General features: G+C 41.1%; 1 protein-coding gene across 2 annotated transcripts; it reads right to left on the bottom strand.

Annotated features, from left to right (window-relative positions):
* Window positions 1-422: 422 nt before the first annotated feature.
* On the bottom strand, window positions 423-18,992 carry UBE2Z (ubiquitin conjugating enzyme E2 Z). 2 transcript variants are annotated; one of them, XM_063300816.1, is made up of 7 exons: window positions 18,495-18,987; window positions 16,421-16,493; window positions 13,913-14,100; window positions 10,256-10,367; window positions 7,501-7,613; window positions 5,705-5,795; window positions 423-2,929 (listed from the first exon to the last, which is right to left on the bottom strand). In XM_063300816.1, the coding sequence occupies exons 1-7, from the start codon at window positions 18,836-18,838 to the stop codon at window positions 2,759-2,761; spliced, it is 1,092 nt and encodes a 363-aa protein (XP_063156886.1). In that variant the 5' UTR covers window positions 18,839-18,987; the 3' UTR covers window positions 423-2,758. The 2 variants fall into 2 exon arrangements, with proteins under 2 accessions (XP_063156886.1, XP_063156887.1); XM_063300817.1 differs by lacking the exon at window positions 423-2,929 and adding an exon at window positions 2,936-3,509 and having other exon boundaries at window positions 18,495-18,992.
* Window positions 18,993-19,220: the final 228 nt, after the last annotated feature.

Below are 19,220 nucleotides of genomic sequence, written 5' to 3'. Positions count from 1 at the left end.
TTTATTTCCTCCTTTGGTCACACAATCTTTGGAAGGCTTTGGGGGATGGCTACATCCAAGGGGCTCAGAGGGCACATGCTGCCCTGAGACACCTGTTATGTGCATCTAGTATGCATATTTTTTACGCCACCTGGATTTTGCAAATGAGGGACCAAAAGGAGTTTTTCTAGAATGTTGATTAGGATTATTCTCTACCTCCATCACATTTGGAAGAACAGAGTTTAGAACTGTTTCAAGATCTTAGGCTGGAGCTGAACTATCTAGGCTTGCAGTAGGAAATTCCAGCATTGCAAAGCAGGTAATGATCCTGGAGAAATGAGATATATTACGTATCTTTAGATAGCTATTCTTTCGGTCTTTGTAACATTGAGGGTGGATAGTAACTGTTTTACCTTTCAGATATGACACAGATGAACTTCAGATCCTGCCAAAACAAACTTTATTGCACCAAAAAAACCCTTATTTACAACTGTATATAAACAAGGTTTCTTTATTTGAAGACCCTTGTGCATTTGTTTCTTGTTTTCCTTAAGCTTGTTAGGCCTAAAATTATGTCACTAACGTTTGTCTAGATCAGTCATCTAGGATTGTCACTTCTTGAAATGGAAACATTCAGAAGACAGATGATCATGGGCAGCTACAAAATCAGATTCCTTTTTTTTTCTTACACCCACATGCGAGCCACATGAAAAATAAGGCATTTTTCATGTTTTGTTTTAAAGAAATGTATGCAATGGTTCAACAGCCAACATGCGTCTGGAGTTAAGATCCCTTGAAATCATAGTGCTCTAACCAGAAGCACTTCTAGCCCTAGTGAATCTTGCATGGGGAAACCCAAATTTATTCAGTTGGCACAGAGTGCGTAAGGCCTAAGTCTCACTGATTCCAGCAGGACTTAAAAAATTAACTGTGCACTTACATCCCTTTGATTTTTGGGGAGATGGGAAGAGAACAAGTAAATCTGACTTTTGTGGGATTGTACCTAATGAGATTAAATGAACATGATACAATTCGCTCCGCCTCTTGAGGCCTTCCCTTCACAAGGAGTCTACATGTAAACTTGTATTGCAATTTTTTTTTTTCAGATTCCACCAGCTATCCATGTCCCTTGGAGAGTCTCTTTTGGGGGAGAGGGAAAACAGAGAAACAATTCCACCCTGTTCTCAAATTAGATGTAATCAGTTTTTCCAACATCCAAAGCTGCAGGATACTTTGAGCAGCAGAATGCCCTCTCTTATATCCCAAAGGAAGTACAAGAACAGCTGGAAAGAAAATCACTGCCTATGGGCATACCGGATCTTTAAAGAAAGAGGTGGGATGGATAGAGGGTACCAGCAGGGATCCATTTATATTACTAGGCTGAAGGCTGAATGCAAACTTTCCTACCAGGATAGCTCCCTGCTTCAGATTACCATGTGCATCAATAATCAGGAACTTTCTTCCAGTTTTCAAAAGGCTTAAAGCAGTTTCTAAAAGTGCTAAGTCTCCTGGATCTTCTCTAGAAAGAGTTAAACTTTCCACACTTAAAAAAAAATCTTCAGTAGGCTGGAACCTTTTTTATACCATAGATACAATCTGGAAGAAGGGATTTATGGCAGATTTTATAGACTCATCTACTACCGTGCAACTCCATATTTCAGTTTCAACAAGCTCTTACTAAAATAAGACCCAATCCTTTGACAGGATAGTTCAACAATTTACTTCCCAGGCTTAACAGTCTAATAGACACGGACCACGTTTCTTCCTTCTCTGTCACCAAACTCCTAGCTATGTTCTCCCCGCCTCCCCAAAAAAGCATGGAAGCCAGAGCTACTTCAGATAAGCATGCTAATTTGTTTGTGCTGCTGCACTTATTTGTACTTCTCTTCTGCAATCATTACTTCTCCTAAACTATAATGCCTAACCCACCCCTGAAATTATATCCATCTTACCAAGGGAGAGAAAGATTCTTTCTCCTTTAGAGCCACAAAAGATGGTCAGTGAAACGAGGTAAAGTTTACTTTGGAAAGCTGAAGGTTGACTTGCACAGTAGGCTGAAAACATTAATTCTTTTCCTGGGTTGCATTTTACTCCTTTCCTGCTTGAACTCCAGGTGAAAGTCAGGAAAACAAGAATTTAGTAAAGCTGTGGAAACTTGTTTGTTTAAAAAAAAAAACCCAAAACAAAGCCCAGTTCCAGCAGAAATTCTTCCTCTTTGGTCTGTCTAGGACAGGCAATACCAACCCGACTGGGAAGCTACAATGCACCAGATCTGAAGAAATAGGACGTGATGTACAAATGGTCAAAAAGTGCTTTAACAGACTCAATTGCTGGGAGCCCATCAAGGTGTAGAAACAAGCTGGGAGGGAGGTGCTAGGAATATGCAGTACATTTATGAAACAAGGACAAAGGAACAAGGAGCCATGCTTTATCTCATGCTCTTTGAGAACTGGGGGAAAGGGGGACATAAACCTGCCTACCACAGGTTTTTCCAAAATGCCTTTTTTGTGTATCATTTACTCAGAGGTTTCCAGCAGAGGGAAAGGTCATTTCCAAAATGCAGCCTCTCACAAGCCCAGTTCAGTTTTAGCATCAAATCCTCTTTTAACAGGATGTACCAGAGCACTTGATGGAGATAACAAAAGGCTGTTTCTCCACTTGTGTGCTCACTCTGGAACATAAACCAGTTCTTAGGTCTCTCTGGGGTCCTCCACAGCACCTGGAGTTGGAAGATCCCACCCCCACGTTTTGGATTCCCAAGTGATCAGATGGGAAGCATCTAAATCTTAATGCTCCCTTGAGTGTCTGTTTCTGTTTCAGAAGAGCTGCTTTCTGAGTCTATGTCTGGATTCTCCTGCTGGTGCTTCTCCTGCACCTTCAGGCGGATTCCCTGCAAACGTGCTAGAAGGGACTGGTAGTCAAAGTGTCCTCGCTTCTCCCCAAAGGGGTCCTGGAAGGGAAAAAATGCAAATAAGGTAGATCTTGGTCACTGGCAGATCAGTCAGTCAGAAAGGAATTTGGACATCCATCAAGTTAACTATTCCAGCAATAAAATAACTCTTCCCCATCCACTCTAAATTATATTAACAAAAGAAGAGAGCCTGGAGGAGCTGGAGAGATACCATGTATGTAAATTCTGTGAGCAATATGCAGTTCTGGTACTAAAAACTAAATGATGGGTTGAGAATTTTTTCATTCTAATGTTACATCTTCTGCTTTGAGCTCCAATTTAGGGGCCAGATCTGGTTCCTCAGGTGCTTTGGCATCTTGATATCATATCCTTGCTCCTACAGTAGACTATTGCTGACATCCTCTGTTTATTCATGCAGCACTATCTTCTGCATTGACAATTACAATTTGTTCTGGACAAAGTGGAGAGCCGGTTTTGGCCATGCTGCCCTGCACCGAGTATCTTCAACCATCTTCTGCCTTGGCCCAAGAAAGGGCAGCTCTCCAACTGAAACCCCTGCAGATTTGGCTCTTTCTAAATTGGGTTGCTTGGTACTGTCTCCTTCTGAAGCAACTTTTTACTGCAAAGGAGAGGAAGGGAGGGAAGGAAGAGATCTGGGAACAGAGCTTTTGGGAGAGGAAAAAGTGCTAATCAAACTATGATTTACTGAATTAATTTGCATAACACACTGAACCATACAATAACCACATTAACTTAGTTCAAACAACATACTGAGCTGCCATCTAGCCAACCACACTGTAGCCTAGCATGTTGTGTATTCCCAGCCTGCCTGTACACACACCTGATGTAAAACCTCAATGGCATCATGTAAACACAAATGCAGCTTCTCTTAAGCACACTGAAACTTTGACTATATATCCAGCATGCATTTTAAGGTGCTGTTATGGTCTAGAAACAGAATTCAGCAAAAAAAACTCTTGCACTATAAATTTCAGAGGAGCTTGCATAGGAGAACTTTTAGCTGGACCACGGCCAGTGGCTAAAGCCACTAACAAACTTGTCAGTATGAAAAATGTGGAAGCCTTCATTAACATCAATATATTACAAATCGTCAGTCTACATTTAGGATCTTGTATTGATAAAAGGTGGTCAGTACAAAGAACAGTGAGTGTAAAGCCTGCGTTGGCTCTTCTGTGAGGGAACCAGGCATCTCTAAACAAACTTTTCACTAACCCCAGAAAAACACAGTGACCAGATTCTTTTAGGACTGGGGTTGAGCAACCTTCTTGGTGGGCACTGGTTCACATTTTACATGGGGGTGGGGAGCAAAAGCAATGGCCCAAAGTAGGCAGGGTCATGTCATGTATATGGGAAGGCCAAGGTCTTTTAGGTTTTTTTCTGATGTTTTTTAGGAGGTGGGGTTTTTCCTTTTTTTTTTTTGAAAGGATTGTACAGAGGTAAGCTAATTTTCAGGCAAACGCTACACTTTTGTGTTTCCTCTTCAAAATGGCTGGAAAATGAACCCCTAATTTTCAGCAATCATGCCACTGTAATTTAGCAATTCAGCCCCAGGACCCACAAGAAGGAATTTGGTCCCCCACATAGGCTTAGACCACAGGAAGTTCTCTTGTGCTTTGAAATTAACTTGTATTTGTAGAACAGGCAACTTTTACAGACTCTGCTTTGCAGAAATCCTGAATTTTAAAATAACGTAAGGCCAAATTGTGCCAGTCAAATACAGATGGGGGAATTACATGCTTAAATACTATGCAATTTGCTCAATATATAAAAACCCCACTAAACACACAGAATGTTAGCATAGCAGAGATAAAGTTACTCTAGACCCCTTCTCCATTACCTACTGACTTTCTTTGTCTAGAGATATACATTTTTTAATCTAAGGAAACATTCAAGCTAAAGCAGCATAATCCAGAAACAGATGATCATCAAGCAAGTTTGCTGATTGCATGCTTCAGCTCTTGTATCCCAAATTGGTGGCAGATGTTGAAGTTCTGACATTCAAAAAAAAGCAAACACTTATTTGGTCCCTTCTACTTTTCTGCCTGGAGGCAGGACATGAACACAGTTGTACCTCAGGTTTTGTGAGGTTGTCAAATGTTTTGAGAGGTTATCACAAAATTGTCAAATGTTTTGTGAGGTTATGACAATAACCTTTTGAGGCCTTTCCATCTGCCTTCACAGTTTTGGGGTGACATTTCAGAGGAACACATTGTGTTCTTGGGGGCTGCCCTTGCTTCTGGTACACCATGCTAATATAGGCTAGCAAAGGCATGTTTATTCAGACAATGAAAGTTATGGAGTTAGTTTTCATTTGGTGAAGGTTCTTATTGCTTACTTATGCATGGGGGAAGATTAATAAATTGTAGAGGTTTACCTTTTATTACTTTATTAGTATTTTATTTTTACCCCCTAGTACATTTGGTGGGTGAAGTGATAGGATTTACATTTAATAAGAATATGAAATAAAAGAATGAAGACCCCACAACCTAAAGAGATACAAATCTTTAAGCCCATGTTGTCCAACAAGTCAAGACGGATTCAAATTGCCATCCTTCCATTACCTCGTGGCCACTTCCTGCTTGCACTAATATACTAGCTGCTCACTCCTCTAACTTCTCTGAACACTTTGAAGGTTTCCAACTCAAGTTTTCATATTCCTGTTCAGAAAAAATTCTGCTGAATGAAAACGTTTTTTTCTCAGATGAGAAGATGAGAAATTAATCCCTGATTATTGCTATTGTTTTAACAAGTCTGTCCATGACAGTCAACATGTATACATCATCTCGTCCTTACCTGCATGGACTGTCCCTGGAGGTGAAGCCTCTCTTTGCACACCCCCTCATAAAAATCATAATATTCCATGAAGGACTTCTCCATAACTCCACTAGCAGAAAAGAAACAACAAAGTGTGAGACCACCCAGCAATAATGCCATGTTTTTTCAAATCAAGGAGCTAATGCCTGGTTTTAAGAACTGTATTTTTTTTAAACACACCGACACAAAACAATAGCTCTGTTCAACTCGTGCACCCTCATTATACACAATATTCCAAACTTCTTTAGTACAAAGGCAGACCAGCCTTTCATTTATGTTTATTACATAAAACTAAATATCCATATAGACCACACTATTTTCTTCTCTAAGAGTAAAAAATGATAAGGATCATTTTTTCATATACGAAGATCATTTCTTTCAAAAGATATCTCTTCAGCATCTATTTGTAGCTGTGTTTGTACAAATAAAAAGGTAGAATTCTGAGAACCTTGCTTTATCATTCAAAGCAAGTGCATTGCTACATGGTCCCCTATTACTCCAAGTTGACTTGAAGAAAAAAAACCTCATAGTGTTATGTCTTCCTATGTTGCTTCTTCAATATGCAAAAATCTAAAGCCATTTACTATTTTGTGCTTGTTTGGGGAGAAACAAATCAGGAGCTGATTTAGACATGTCAAGAGCTAGGTTCGAAGGACCATATGAGCAATAAAATAGGAATGAATGCATCTCCGGCTTGATTTGTGCTAATACTACTTTTATTTTGTTTTGACACAATGTGCTAATTCCATAATCAAGAGAAGAGTCTCTTACTTTAAATTAGCCTAACACACTGGAGCATTTTGCTTTAGTTGCATTAATTGGTTATCCCTGAAATCAACTTGCACCAACATTTCTCAAACTGGCAAGCTCCAGATATATTGCAACTCTTAGAATTCCCAGCCAGCATGGCTACTCTGAGTACATCTGGATAGTGCTAGTTGGAAAAGACCAACATTCCCTCTGTTTGAATTCTGAACAAGGCTATATCATCAGTGAGGGATCACAAATGTATTTCATATATAAATTCCTTAATATTTTGTTTTATAAATTGTTCTAAGTCTTTGGGGATAGAAACACAATGAAGATAATAAAGTGAAGCTACTGGTGCAGCCATTAGGAAACCAAAAAGGAACATAATAATGATTTTACTGCATCTGTATTACAAGATTGGAGTGTGGGGGAAGAAATGAACAGCTTGGCTAAAGGCCTAAGACAGTGAAGGAGAGATCTGAGCATGGCCTTTCTAATTTCTGTGCCACAGGACATCTGAACTGTTTAACTCTTGTGAAAAGGAAAAAAAACACTACCCATTGAAAAGTCAGACTCAAGAGATGGGATTTCTTTGGTCCCTACCAAACTTTTTGCCTATATCCAATCCTTTGTCCCATCTTGTCCAAAAAGAAAAAAAGAAAAAATTGCCACATCGAAATACTGCAATCTCATTACTTACCTAAGCCAGACTTCCTCAGTCTTGTACAATATGTTGAGCTAGAGCACCCATCATCCTTAGCCAGCATTCAACATAACTGGAAGGTACAAGGCTCGAGAAGCCATGTTATAAAACTGCAAAGTTCTTCTAGGGTGGCACGCAGAATCTGCCAGACTATTAACTAAGCAGCTATAAAAGGAGTGCAGATTGAACACTCAAATGGTGAATTTTACATTGCCAGTTTTCCCAGAAATGGGCAAAGCCTAGCGGAGAAATATATCTAGTTTTTCAATGGGGTACAGGAAGTGAATCTGCAAGTTAAACCACAATGCCTCTCCACACATACCGTAAAGGCTCTGGACAAGGGCATTTCCCTTCCAGCATGTCACACACAGCAATGCGGATAGTCTCATGTCGAATGCACTCATTGTAATTTTTACTGTCTCCTGGATGCCTTTCCTACAAAAGAACAACTGATGAGTACCTCTCTGCTTAAGATATACAAACAAACAAAAAAATAATTGTTTACAACATACCTCACCACCTATATAGTCCAACTATAATTAAAATAATTCAGCTAAAACCAAAGTAAAAATTGAATACAATAAAATCAAGATATATTTACAATCACCATAAAATAATATACAATCTTACATAATGTAAAAGCTCAGACCTATAACTTATTATCAGGCTTCACACATAGACCTACAACAGGATGACTCTATCTTCTAATTTTATTAACTGCCAGTCTCAACATCTATTCACAATTGCTTGCACCAATCAGTCTAGATTATTAAATAGATATGTTTTCAAGTATATCTTAAATGCATCCAAAAATTAGTGGGACCAAAACAGGAAAAGAACAGAATTCCATAGTCAGTGACCCACACAAAGGAGATAGAGCAATATAAGAAGAAGCTAGAGAAAGGAACCGCTGATCATATTGTATATTTAGCAGCATGCCAAGATAGGAGCTGGGACAGGTAATCTGAACAGCTAGCTACAGGGCCTTAAACATTTGCACCAAAAGCTTAAATGGGGTTCCAACCCTAAGAGGGAACTAGTCTAAGACTTGATGAAAAAATAGGGGGAAAATGAGGGAGATCCAGACAATGTGTCCTGCAAAATTTTGGATGGGAGGGAGGGAGGGAGGGAAGGAAGGAAGGCCCATCCACAGACACTTGCAGTAGTCCAGCCAAGAAACCCCAAGGCCTGAACCATGTCAATGGGTAGGCAGGAATGGCCAGGTTAAAAGGATATTCAATAAATGAAGATGGCAGGCCTGTACAGTTGCTGTTCTAAACAGATAAAGTGCATCTTCTAACAAGGCTCTGAGGTTACTGGCCACCAACGCTGGAGCCAGTGCAGAAAGCACAGCCTACAGAAAAGATAAGCAATGTGTCTGCAATTATATCCCTTGCCCTGTATCAAGTAAGATTATTTTAATTTAAAAAAAAAAGAGCACATGATATGCTGGAAAAACAAAGCACCAGATTTTAATGGCATCCTCCTTCCAAGAATACTTCTGGGCCCCATAGGCATCCTTAAAAAATAAAAACAGCAGATAGCTGTAACACAGTCCTTTGTTTGGAAATGTGCCCCTTTGTCCAGAAAAAAAAAGGATAAAAGTAAGCTAGGATGGTGGAGAGTATGCAACTTCACCAGTTCCTCCTGGTGAATGGGTATTTCATAGCACGTCATTCTCACCATGGTGACCACTTTGTAAATACAGAAGCCCCCCAACTCCTCTGACAGTTTATGGGAATACCCAATAATATGTTCTCAAAATTGGAAACACCAGTTCTCAAAACTCCAAATATATTCACCAATTGAAAAAGCTTGTATGATCCTGGTCTGTTACATACATAATGTTAGAAAAAAAGGGATTCAGATTATCTCTAGTCAAACTAATCAAACTGCAGAAACCAGTCAGCCACTTCATTCAATCAGTAATCATACGCATAGACACTGATAAATATATACATGAATCTACAAGATGCACTTTAAATCAGAGATATAACCTACAGATGGACAACAGAGTTACAGAACATGGCCTTTGCCTCTTGCCAACAGCCTTGCTTCTTCGGCACAGCAGTAAGTCTTAGGTAAAAGTTCCCATTTGTGCTACTGGGATCTTTTTCCTTAAGACTAACTGCGATAGTGAGAGGAGGATTTGCCAGGACTGGTGCTTGGAAAGAGTAGCCTTTCTTTTCTTACATGCTGTCAGTCACTGAACACTTACCCCCTCCACACAGTATTTTAAAAAATTGCTCTCATATGCACAAATGTGACTTTTTAAAACTAATCCGTGCTGCTGTGTAGGACTGGCCTAAAGAAGATCATTGATGGCTGAGAGAAAATGCCCCACTCACTGCTAACTCCAATCCAGCCCAAAATTGATAAGGGACCTTTCTGAGGGAATATGGTCCTTGCGTTAAAAAAGTTCCTCATCCTTTGCTACCATATGAAGGCTATAACAGCTACAGAGCTCTTTAATAATTCTTTATTTCTGTCCTAACATAACGGGCTTTTAACATAAATGGGAAGCAGATATGTATGTGGAAATCACATTACCCTTTGGGATTGGAACGCCTGTTTAGAAGGATATCTAGGCACTCAGTAGGTCCCACTGCTTTGCCAGATTTCTTTACATTTTTCCAATCCAATGGAACATTTGAGAAAAATCAGGTAAAAGGGCTCAGGACTCCTGTCTGTAAGCAGGATAACTCTCTGAAATCAAAAGACAATGGGCCCATTCTTTTGTGTTGGAGGAAAAGCTGGCAAAGGAGAGTTTGAAAATGGAATTGAGGCATAGAGAAAAAAAATGCAGGAAACAGTTCCCCAATGCACCCCTATCATAGATATAGTTCAGCAGTGGATTGCAATGTTGAGGATTCCTCCGTTCTGAAACCCACTCCACCCTCCTTCTTGGTCATGTAACCCAGAGTGGAGCTGTTGTAAAGAGAATGGAAAAAATATTGTAGAAGCCACGCTCTGCACGCTGTCGCTCACTTCTTTAAATCTGCATGTTACACCAATCTTTTCAACACCCAATGGGAGGAAGTCCCACAAGCCACACAATCCAAAATCAGGGTCCTTACCTGTTCAAAGCCAGGTTCATTGTGATAGGGATTCTCAGTCATTAAAGACTGTATAGATATAAGCACCGAAGAAATGCTTTGCGCAGGACTCCAGGCTGGACCAGTCCACGTGCTGCCAGATAGCAAGAAACAGGAGCTCATTAACAAATGGGCAAGCAAAAAATCATTTCTTAATGAACACAGATGGATTTCAGCATATTTTGATGTAGCTTGTCATATTCATGAATCCAGTTAAATAAAAAAGGTGTATCTAATGGGAACAGCCCTTGGGATTCAAGGGCAAAAAAGGTGCTTCAGAGCATTCAGGGACACATAGGTAATACCTGTCTGCAAGTCTTTAAATGGTTGTGCCTTTTCCTGGGATCATGTGGCCACCGCAGAAGACACCTACAAGATGCTAGGAAAAGATGCAGCTTTATTATAAAGAGTTCCAGATGAGTGCTATGTGAATGCTCCAAGAGGTTTAAGCACCTTTTTCTGCTTGAATCGAAAGCACTGTATCTAGGCCCATAAAATGGTAAGTCAAACTGAAGAGTTATTGCCAAGACTTGGAAACAAAGAAGAAAAATGTTACATTATGAGGTGTCTAGCAGTATGAAGAAGAAAAATGTGAATGTTATAAAGATCAATATTCACTGTCCAGTAATAAACTCACATTCAGCTCTGGGAAAGTCTTTTCTGGTTAGGGCTACATTGCCTCAGGTTACTATGCTGATTATTGCAGGCCTATAAGTAAGTTATCCAAAAGCAGCAGCAGGTAAGACCTTAACATGCATTATGCCTCTTTTCTCTGACTCTTCTGAGCCGTAGGGGAAAGGCGCCTTACCAGCGATCTGAACTAACTGCAGAAATCTTCTGAAACTAGGCCTAGGGCCATATGCAATCCTAGGACTGCAGGTTATCCCCCCTCTGTAGAGATTGGACTGGATCTGCAATCTCACAAAAGCCCCACAGCATACGCAAGTGCTCAGAGCAGGCATAGAATTCAGCATCTTAAAAACTGTTAGCTAGGATGCTTTAGTTCCTATGATAGTACAGAAGTTGGCTGGGGCACCAAAGAAAATACCCAGTGGTCAGCACAGAAGACTCCGATGTCCCACTTAGCTCCTTTGCTTTCTGTACTGGCACCGCGGAAGACTGGTGAGGAGTTAGTGGCATGGGCTCCTTTCCCCCTTTGCACATATAAGAAATAGCTGTGCTGAAAGGGTTATTAAGCAGCAGAGGCAATTTGTGTGGGTACTGCTCATTCCTCCACATGTGTACTTAGCAGAAATTACTTAGCAAGCTTTGTGGATTGCAGAATTATATTGTCAATCACTCCTGCCTGCCTCTTGTCCGTATTCTTACTTATCACCATTAAGATAAAGAGGACAACATCAGTTCCCTAATCTAACACCTGTCAAGGGGAGAGGGAACAATAGCTGCTAAGAACGTCATTCTCATAAACAAAGCGTTACTTATCTGGGGTCCCAAGGTATTCCCCAGACGAGTCATCCAACCATCCCCAGGTGTTGTCTGTTAGAGACCCTGTCTTCCCTAAAAATATCCTTGGCAGAAGTTCCACTATCTAAAGTTATGAACAAGTCCCTGATAAGATGTGCCACCAAGCCATCTCAAGGTGTTATTGTTTACATCCCCCCTCTTTTAAGAAAAGTATAAAAAAGTGCCAAAAGCCCCCAGACAGGGTGGGAAGTCAGATTTGGAGGGCCCCTAGTCCTTGCTGGAAACTATTTTCTGCATCAACCTCCTGTCAAAAGCCATTGCAGCTGAAATGTAAGTGTATAGGGTTTATTAAAGGGGAACATGGAGGACCAGGTAGCAGTCCCAGACAGGCAGTAGTGTTAAAGGTGGCCAATGCGACCATGCTTTTAGAGAAGCAGCCCACAACTCCCTGTGGGGCAGGCTTGATCCATCTGGACACCACAGTAATTGAAGCCTTGCAGCCCAGGTGGAACTCTGAACTCCTCTGTTTTTTTCAGTCTAGACCAAGACCAAAATTCAAGACTAATTTCACCATGGTGATAAACATTGGCTCTAGGTACAGAATAATTGTATCTCACTGGATGATACGGAGCTCCTTCTTAGTAAAGACATCTGTTTCTAACATTCCTTTGGCTGAAGTTACAGCCATTAGGAATGCTGCTTTTCACATTAGATGTTCTATGGCACGAGGACTAGATCCGAACTCCAGATAGGATTTGGAGTCCTAACTGAAGATTTGTGAATTGTAGCTACACTGTAGTAGAGACCTCCTCCCAAGGAAAAAGGTTCTACATTCTATTTAACATAAAAAGAACAGCAGTTAACAACAAAAAGCTTACAAATGTACCTGTGCTTATGGGTTAATAAATACTCTACAGAAAGTAATTACAGGTAGTCCTTATTTAGTGACCATTTGAAGTTACAATGGCACTGAGTGAGGAGACTTACGACCAGTCCTTGTAGTTGCAGCCATCGCAGCATCCCTGCGGTCACGTGATCATGATTTGGCGCTTGGCAACCAGTTTGCAATTACGTCACAGCATCCTGCGGTAGCATGATTGCCATTTGCAAACTTTGCTGCCAACTTCTCACAAGCAAAGTCAATGGGGAACCTGGCAGGAGATCACAAATGGTGATCACGTGACGTCACACCTCACAAGTGATGTGGGATTTGCCTAACGACATCAACTGGAACTGCCATCGTAAGTCAGCATGGTCACGTGACATTGTGCTTTATGACTGTGTTGCTTAGCAATGGCGTTCCTAGTCCCGATTACTGTCATTAACTGAGGATTACCTGTAGTTAGCTTTGGAACATTCAAACCCTTCCTCTCCAGATATACCTTGCTAGTTTGAATCTGATAAAGGCTTAGTCTCGCTAGAAGGGGTCACAAACTTAATGGTTGGAAGAGCCACCACTTTTGATTCCTGATCTAATTTTGTCAAGGACATTGACTACATCTATATTCTATATAGACTATATCTATCTTCAACTAGTTTGTCTTCTTTTTCTTAAAAAAAAAAGAAAAAGAAAAAACAGCATTGAGCACCCATAAGAACTATAATACAAAGAAGAGGCTTCTTCAGGCCTTCTCTTCTATGGCCCCACACAACCCCAAGTAACTGGGAACAAACAGGATGGTGTACAGGAGCAATCCTGCAAAGGAATGGCTTTGTGGTTTCAAAAAATACAATGTGTGTGCACCCTTTCTCTATATATACTGTATATACACCAAACATATACACACACTCTCACATTCATACAGAAGAGTTACACAGTATTCATTGCTGAGTTGAAAAAAAAGGGTAACCTAGAAAATTAAAAGCACCACCACTGGCCACGGGCACAGCTGTCTCTGTCATAGCACTGGGGGCTCTTCTTTTAACGTCCAAAGCTGATCAAAGGCTGTAGAGAGAAAGTATGGGAATTCAATTGCCCCAAGCTGGCCTCTATATTAGAAGACAGTAAGCAGCAGCTTGTGGCCATACATGGCTTACAGTTATGTGGCTGGTTTTGCCCCACTGTGCTCTAGAACTCATGCTTTCCCTCTGCCCTCTTCTGCTGAAAAACACACATCCACACATGGTCCTTGCGAAAAGAACTGCACATAAGCCTTCCCAAAGAACCCACCTGGGCTTCCCCCGGAAAAGAGCGTGAGCTGAGCTGCTCCTTACCCTAGAATACTGAGGCAGACCTTCCCATTTCGGTAGAAGTTAGGGTTAAACCTCACTGTATTATTCCCAGTTGTCATCAGTTTGACCCGTGGCGGATGGATGGGATAATCTGGAGGACAGCGAAACAGGAACAAGAAGAAACCCCCTTCGTAAGGCGTGTCAAAGGGGCCTGTGATCAACGCATGAATCTGCAAGAGAAAAGCCCAGGCTTGCGCAAACACTTCTGACTGGAGGCATCAGTGGCAGCACCTGCCCCAATGCCAATGGCTGCTGACACAAGTCAGGGGAAGCAGAGAAGGCTTTCTGCAAGTGATTAGAGAAAACTCAAACACTTCTTAAACCAGTGTTTCTCAGCCTTGGCAACTTGAAGATGTGTGGACTTCAACTCCCAGAATTCCCCAGCCAGCCATGGCTGGCTGGGGAATTCTGGGAGTTGAAGTCCACACATCTTCAAGTTGCCAAGGCTGAGAAAACACTGTCTTAAACAGTTAAAGCCTCAGACTTCATTCCTACTTACTGAGTTGAAGCAGTAAAAATTATTACTGCTTTGCAATGCAGTGGAGAACTCCATAATAGCTTCCCCAGTTTTATTTTTCTTAATTAAACTGAACAGGTACTTTTGACCTTTAAAGCCCTAAAAGGATTGGGAACATGTGAAGGATCCCCCTCTTCATTGTGCACTTGTGTGACTTTTAAGATCAGTCACAGAGATTCTGCTTGTAGGCCCCTATCAGCTGGCAGGAACAAGGCATAATGGCCTTCAGGTCTAACTCTACATTTGCAAAATTCCCACCAAGTCGAGATAATTTTTATTCTTTCTATCTTTGCTTTTAAGTGGAATTCAAAAACTTTTTATTTCACCTGTCCTTCTTTCCCCAACAGCCCATCAGCTGCAACTGCCCTATGTGGTGGAGTAAATCTATTGTGGAAAGGATAGCATCATCTTGCAACAAGAGAAGAAATAAAATGGCCATTCCAAGTTGCACTGGAAGCCTTTCTGAATAAAACATGGGGCAATAGATTTTTAAAGGAAATAAACATTTACTTAAGATTCCAAATTTGCCTGAAAATCTGAATGCTTACTAAATGTCATAAACCCATTGAGGGGGGGCTCAGTGAGAATTTCAATTTCCAAGAGAGCCTTCGGGCTATACATCAACCTTGCACTGACACACTATTCATCTGAAAGATCAATTATTATAACTGACTGGTGAAGTGATCATTATTTGACTTTAGCTGTATACTGTATATATTAAGAATATCATTGTGTGAATGACAACTTTAAAAAACTATACTGTTAGCAAAGGCTGGACTGAGGCTTGCTGCCTGCCCTTAGTCCCACAGGATTTGGGGGGAAACCCAGAGATGCAGCAACATTTTTCTTACTAGCCATCTGTTATAACTGCAAGAATGTCCAGACAAGAATACTGCCACCAGTGCGGAAAGTCAATGTCCAATGCTCAAAACAATGGATTGTAACAACTTTTTAATTCTCATTCAACCACAATCTTGTTAGGAGATATAGGCTCATTAAACACTGTTAGCCAAATCTCTTTCATAGGGCAGTTTTGAGGGGAAAAATGGATGGGAGATTATGCACCCTGAAGAGCTTTTGGAGTGAAAGGCAGAATAAAATTGCAATAAATCAATGCTATTGGCTCACATTTACCTTTACCTGTTTTATTTTATGTATTTATTATTCTAAATTAATCAGATTCACGGACTATTTTCTTTGCAGTTCTAATGGCATGCTTAGAATACTTGATAAAAGTTTGATCAGTCAAATGGCTTAACCTGGCTAACCCACGGCTAAAACAAGGAGAACTAGGTAAACAGACCCAAATATATACATAGTACATGAATAACATACAACTTGTAGAGTTGTGGAATTCATTTTTTCTCATCTGTAAGGGACTGAGATCAAAAGAGGTCTCTGTAGAGTTTGGCATATTCATGCATTTATGACCATGCCTCAGCCTTCTTTCATAAATGCACAGTAACTGAAAAACCAAGGCCACAGGACTAAGGATGACTAAGGATCTTTAGGCAACAATCAATAGCAAAGAAAAGATTAGCCCAGTTCTATTTTTATGTAAACACCTTTTAACAATTTATCTCCTCCTTATCATCAATTTCCCAACCCACTTCTCTCTTTTAGACTGCAAGCCTAAAAGGCAGAACCTGTGCCTTCTGTTTTACACAGCAATCCACAGAACATAAAAATATTAGGAATAGTAATCTAATGGTATGTACTGCTTTCTTTAATAACATCACTCTCTTTGATTTTTCTCATTTCAACCAATTTCTCAATATAAACACAACATGAGCTGGGCAGTACTGAAAAGTTACCTAAGGTGAAGAAACTTATACTTTAAGTACTCAATTTATCTTTGCTTTTTATAGCAGCTTTTCCAATACTGTGTCATTATATTATTAAGTACTTCCTTCTAAAACTGTTAGGAAAACCTTTTGCCAGAACTACAGAGGAGACATTTGGATACCACCTACCTTGGTCATATCGTGAGGGTCAGGTACGACAAACATTCCAGGAGGTGGTTCCTTATAGATTGACATAATATCCCTGGGAAAGACAACACACACACACGAAAACAACAATCAATCCAATCCATTTCTGTAGTTTGCATCCCATTAAGTTTCCTCTTAAACTATTGACAAATCACCTTGCTTAAAAAACACAAAAAGAAACCAACAAACAAAAAATGTCCAAAGCCTGCCCTAAACAGTGCCCAAAATAAATACCCTTGACCCTAAATTTAAGAATAATCTATAATGTAAGGTAAAGGTTTCCTCCGGTCACACAGTACCTCATGTTAATCAGTATACTATTTCTGCTTATTTATAACCTATTGCTCACATCTCTTCTTATATCTTGTACACTTATGGATAACCCCAATGAGGAAAGAGAAACCTTCCACAGGAAAAGGTGGGGGGAACACGAGGAATCTAACAGGAAGGGATTTATCACTGCCCACACCTGTCCATAAAGAACTGTTCCCTCATATCTTGCCATTCAGTCTGACAGTATACATTTATCAACAAAAAAATTCTGTGCTGAACAGGCTGTTTTGAAAGTTGCTGCCCACCAACTTACTTGTTGCTATGTTCTTCTCACTGAAGGATGAAATAAAATGAAAGGTGAGCAAAGTCCTGCACTCCCTAAATGTATAAAATGTATCAACAGTGCATTAAAATGCCAATGGTTTTGGCTGAAAGTAACACTTCCCTGGCATGAAAGCACCCTGCACTCCCTGGAGGCATTCAGTCACACTTCTGAGAACTACTGTAAGGCTCCTGCGAGTTGGCTTTCATTTTGATGCTCTTGTATCTGTCCCAACAATAAAGCTTTTGTTGCTGGGGTTAGATAAAACTGGGATCAACCACTGCTGAAGTACTTGGGTTTAATTATGGGAATAACCCCAAACTCTCCCTTATAGCTAGTCCTCACTTTTCTGCTTTAAGGCAAAGTCAGCGTGTGTTTGAATTATATGAGGACACACAACACTACCTAGTAAACTTTGCTTAGTAGTATTTCTGCTTTTCAGAATTTCCCCTGCAAGTCTCACCTTGTTGCCCAGACAGGAAATGGGCAAAGATTCAACTTGTGGCCTTATTTGTGCTAAACAATGTGTCAGCCAGTACCTGGGCAAATAGCAGAAGGGCTTTCCCTTCTGCTGTGCTTTTTGACATGATCTAAGAAAATTAATTAAAAGAAAACTACAGGCTTAAAAAATCCTTGTTCACCTGCACCTTTCACCTACACCTGGGTATGTATGTTGGGTGTCTTTTAAACAGATAAATCTGTTTTCTGTTAAGAGTTCTGAAACATCTGAATAAGAACAGAAAAAAAAGATAAAAGAACACAAAAGAAATAAACTGGAGGCTAGAATCCAGATATATCTCTGCCACCAATTCAACATATGCCCTTGGGCAATAACCTCCACAATAAAATAATGCTGATTGCCTGCCTTTTAAGGCTGTTGATGCAAGACAAAATGCATACACAAAAGACTACAAAAGGATATGCAATCAAAGAAAGATATAGTACTGCTTTGAACTCTCCTTCCCTGGACAGCTATACATACACAGAACATGTTTTTGGAGACTACTCATTACTACAAATTTAATTGAAGTTGTAAATATGTTAAATACCAATTGGCTTCCAAATAAGGGAAGTGGAGGGAAATCATAAGAAGGCTTTTGTAATCAGAAGATTATTACATTTGTATTTAACACATGTTTAGAGACCTCTATTTTTACAAGAAAATGCAGGAATGAAACAGATGAAGCTGCCCCAACACTGCAATCTATCATCAGTAGGAATATAAAATAATGCTTCATATAGGACTGAACTGTGGAAGCCTGACCGCACCTCATCCCGAAATACAAGGGACAGAGCGAAATGCTTGGGTGGGGAAACGGAACTAAGCACTCTGCACATGTTCAGAAACACCGCGCCCTTTCTTAATCATTCACGCTTTGCCCAGGTACTGGCTAAATTCTTCAATGGAAAGACGGGATTGCTAACATCTACTTCCTTCTTCCACTTTCCGGAGCTCCTTACCGTTTGATGCGGAGCAGGCAGGCAGCGCTCGGCCTCTCTCCGTCCCAGTCGCCACTAGTCGTGGGGTCCCAAAAGGCCGAATGTGAAAGGAGCACTCCGGCGGCGGCGGCAGCGGCGGCGGCAGCAGGGGGAATTCCGGGCACCGAGGCTCCCGCAGACCCGACTCCAGATCCCGCTCCAGATCCGCCTCCTGCCGAACCCAACCCCGCCACCGCCCACAGCTCGGCTGGCAGGAAGACGCCCGTGCCTCCGCCACCAGCTCCGGATCCCGGCCCTCCGCCTGTCGGGGCCGCCAGCACCGCGGCCGAAGCTGCCTCCTCAGCAGCCGGACTCTCCGCCATCATCGCCAACAGTCCCGGCTACGCTTCCGGGACCTCCGACACCATCGACAGAGGCGGGCAGAGCGGATCACGATGCACCACCCACTATCGAGAGCGGGACACATCAACCAGTGAGATAGAGAGTCCCAGAGCGCCCTATGTTGTTGGTTCCTTCAGTCGCAGCCAGCGGAACATTGATTGCATAGACTTCTAGAGCATTGTCCTCACTTCCGGTTCCGAGTAGTAAGTTCTTTCTATCCGGCGTGAGTGAAAGTTCTTAAGAAAACTACTGGAAAGGGAAAGCGTCTGCCACCTGCGTATGGTGTTATTGGCAAAAACACAAAACCAATTTTCTACTGTTTTCTTCCGGGATGTCTTTCTGACTCCTCAGTCTAGCTGACAGCAT

The sequence above is a fragment of the Candoia aspera genome, chromosome 4 (genome assembly GCF_035149785.1).
Source record: "Candoia aspera isolate rCanAsp1 chromosome 4, rCanAsp1.hap2, whole genome shotgun sequence".
Taxonomy (NCBI): Eukaryota; Metazoa; Chordata; class Lepidosauria; order Squamata; family Boidae; genus Candoia; species Candoia aspera.
The sequence above is the reverse complement of the archived record's forward strand: the minus strand, read 5'-3'. Positions and strand labels throughout refer to the sequence as shown.

Bases quoted from the DNA above. Each gene is read 5' to 3' on its own strand.
- UBE2Z (XM_063300816.1), bottom strand. From the start codon at position 18,838: ATGATGGCGGAGAGTCCGGCTGCTGAGGAGGCAGCTTCGGCCGCGGTG. The intron at 16,494-18,494 runs GTAAGGAGCTCC...TGTCTTTCCCAG, and splicing joins TGCCTGCTCCGCATCAAACG to GGATATTATGTCAATCTATA. The intron at 14,101-16,420 runs GTAGGTGGTATC...TTTCTCTTGCAG, and splicing joins ACCCTCACGATATGACCAAG to ATTCATGCGTTGATCACAGG.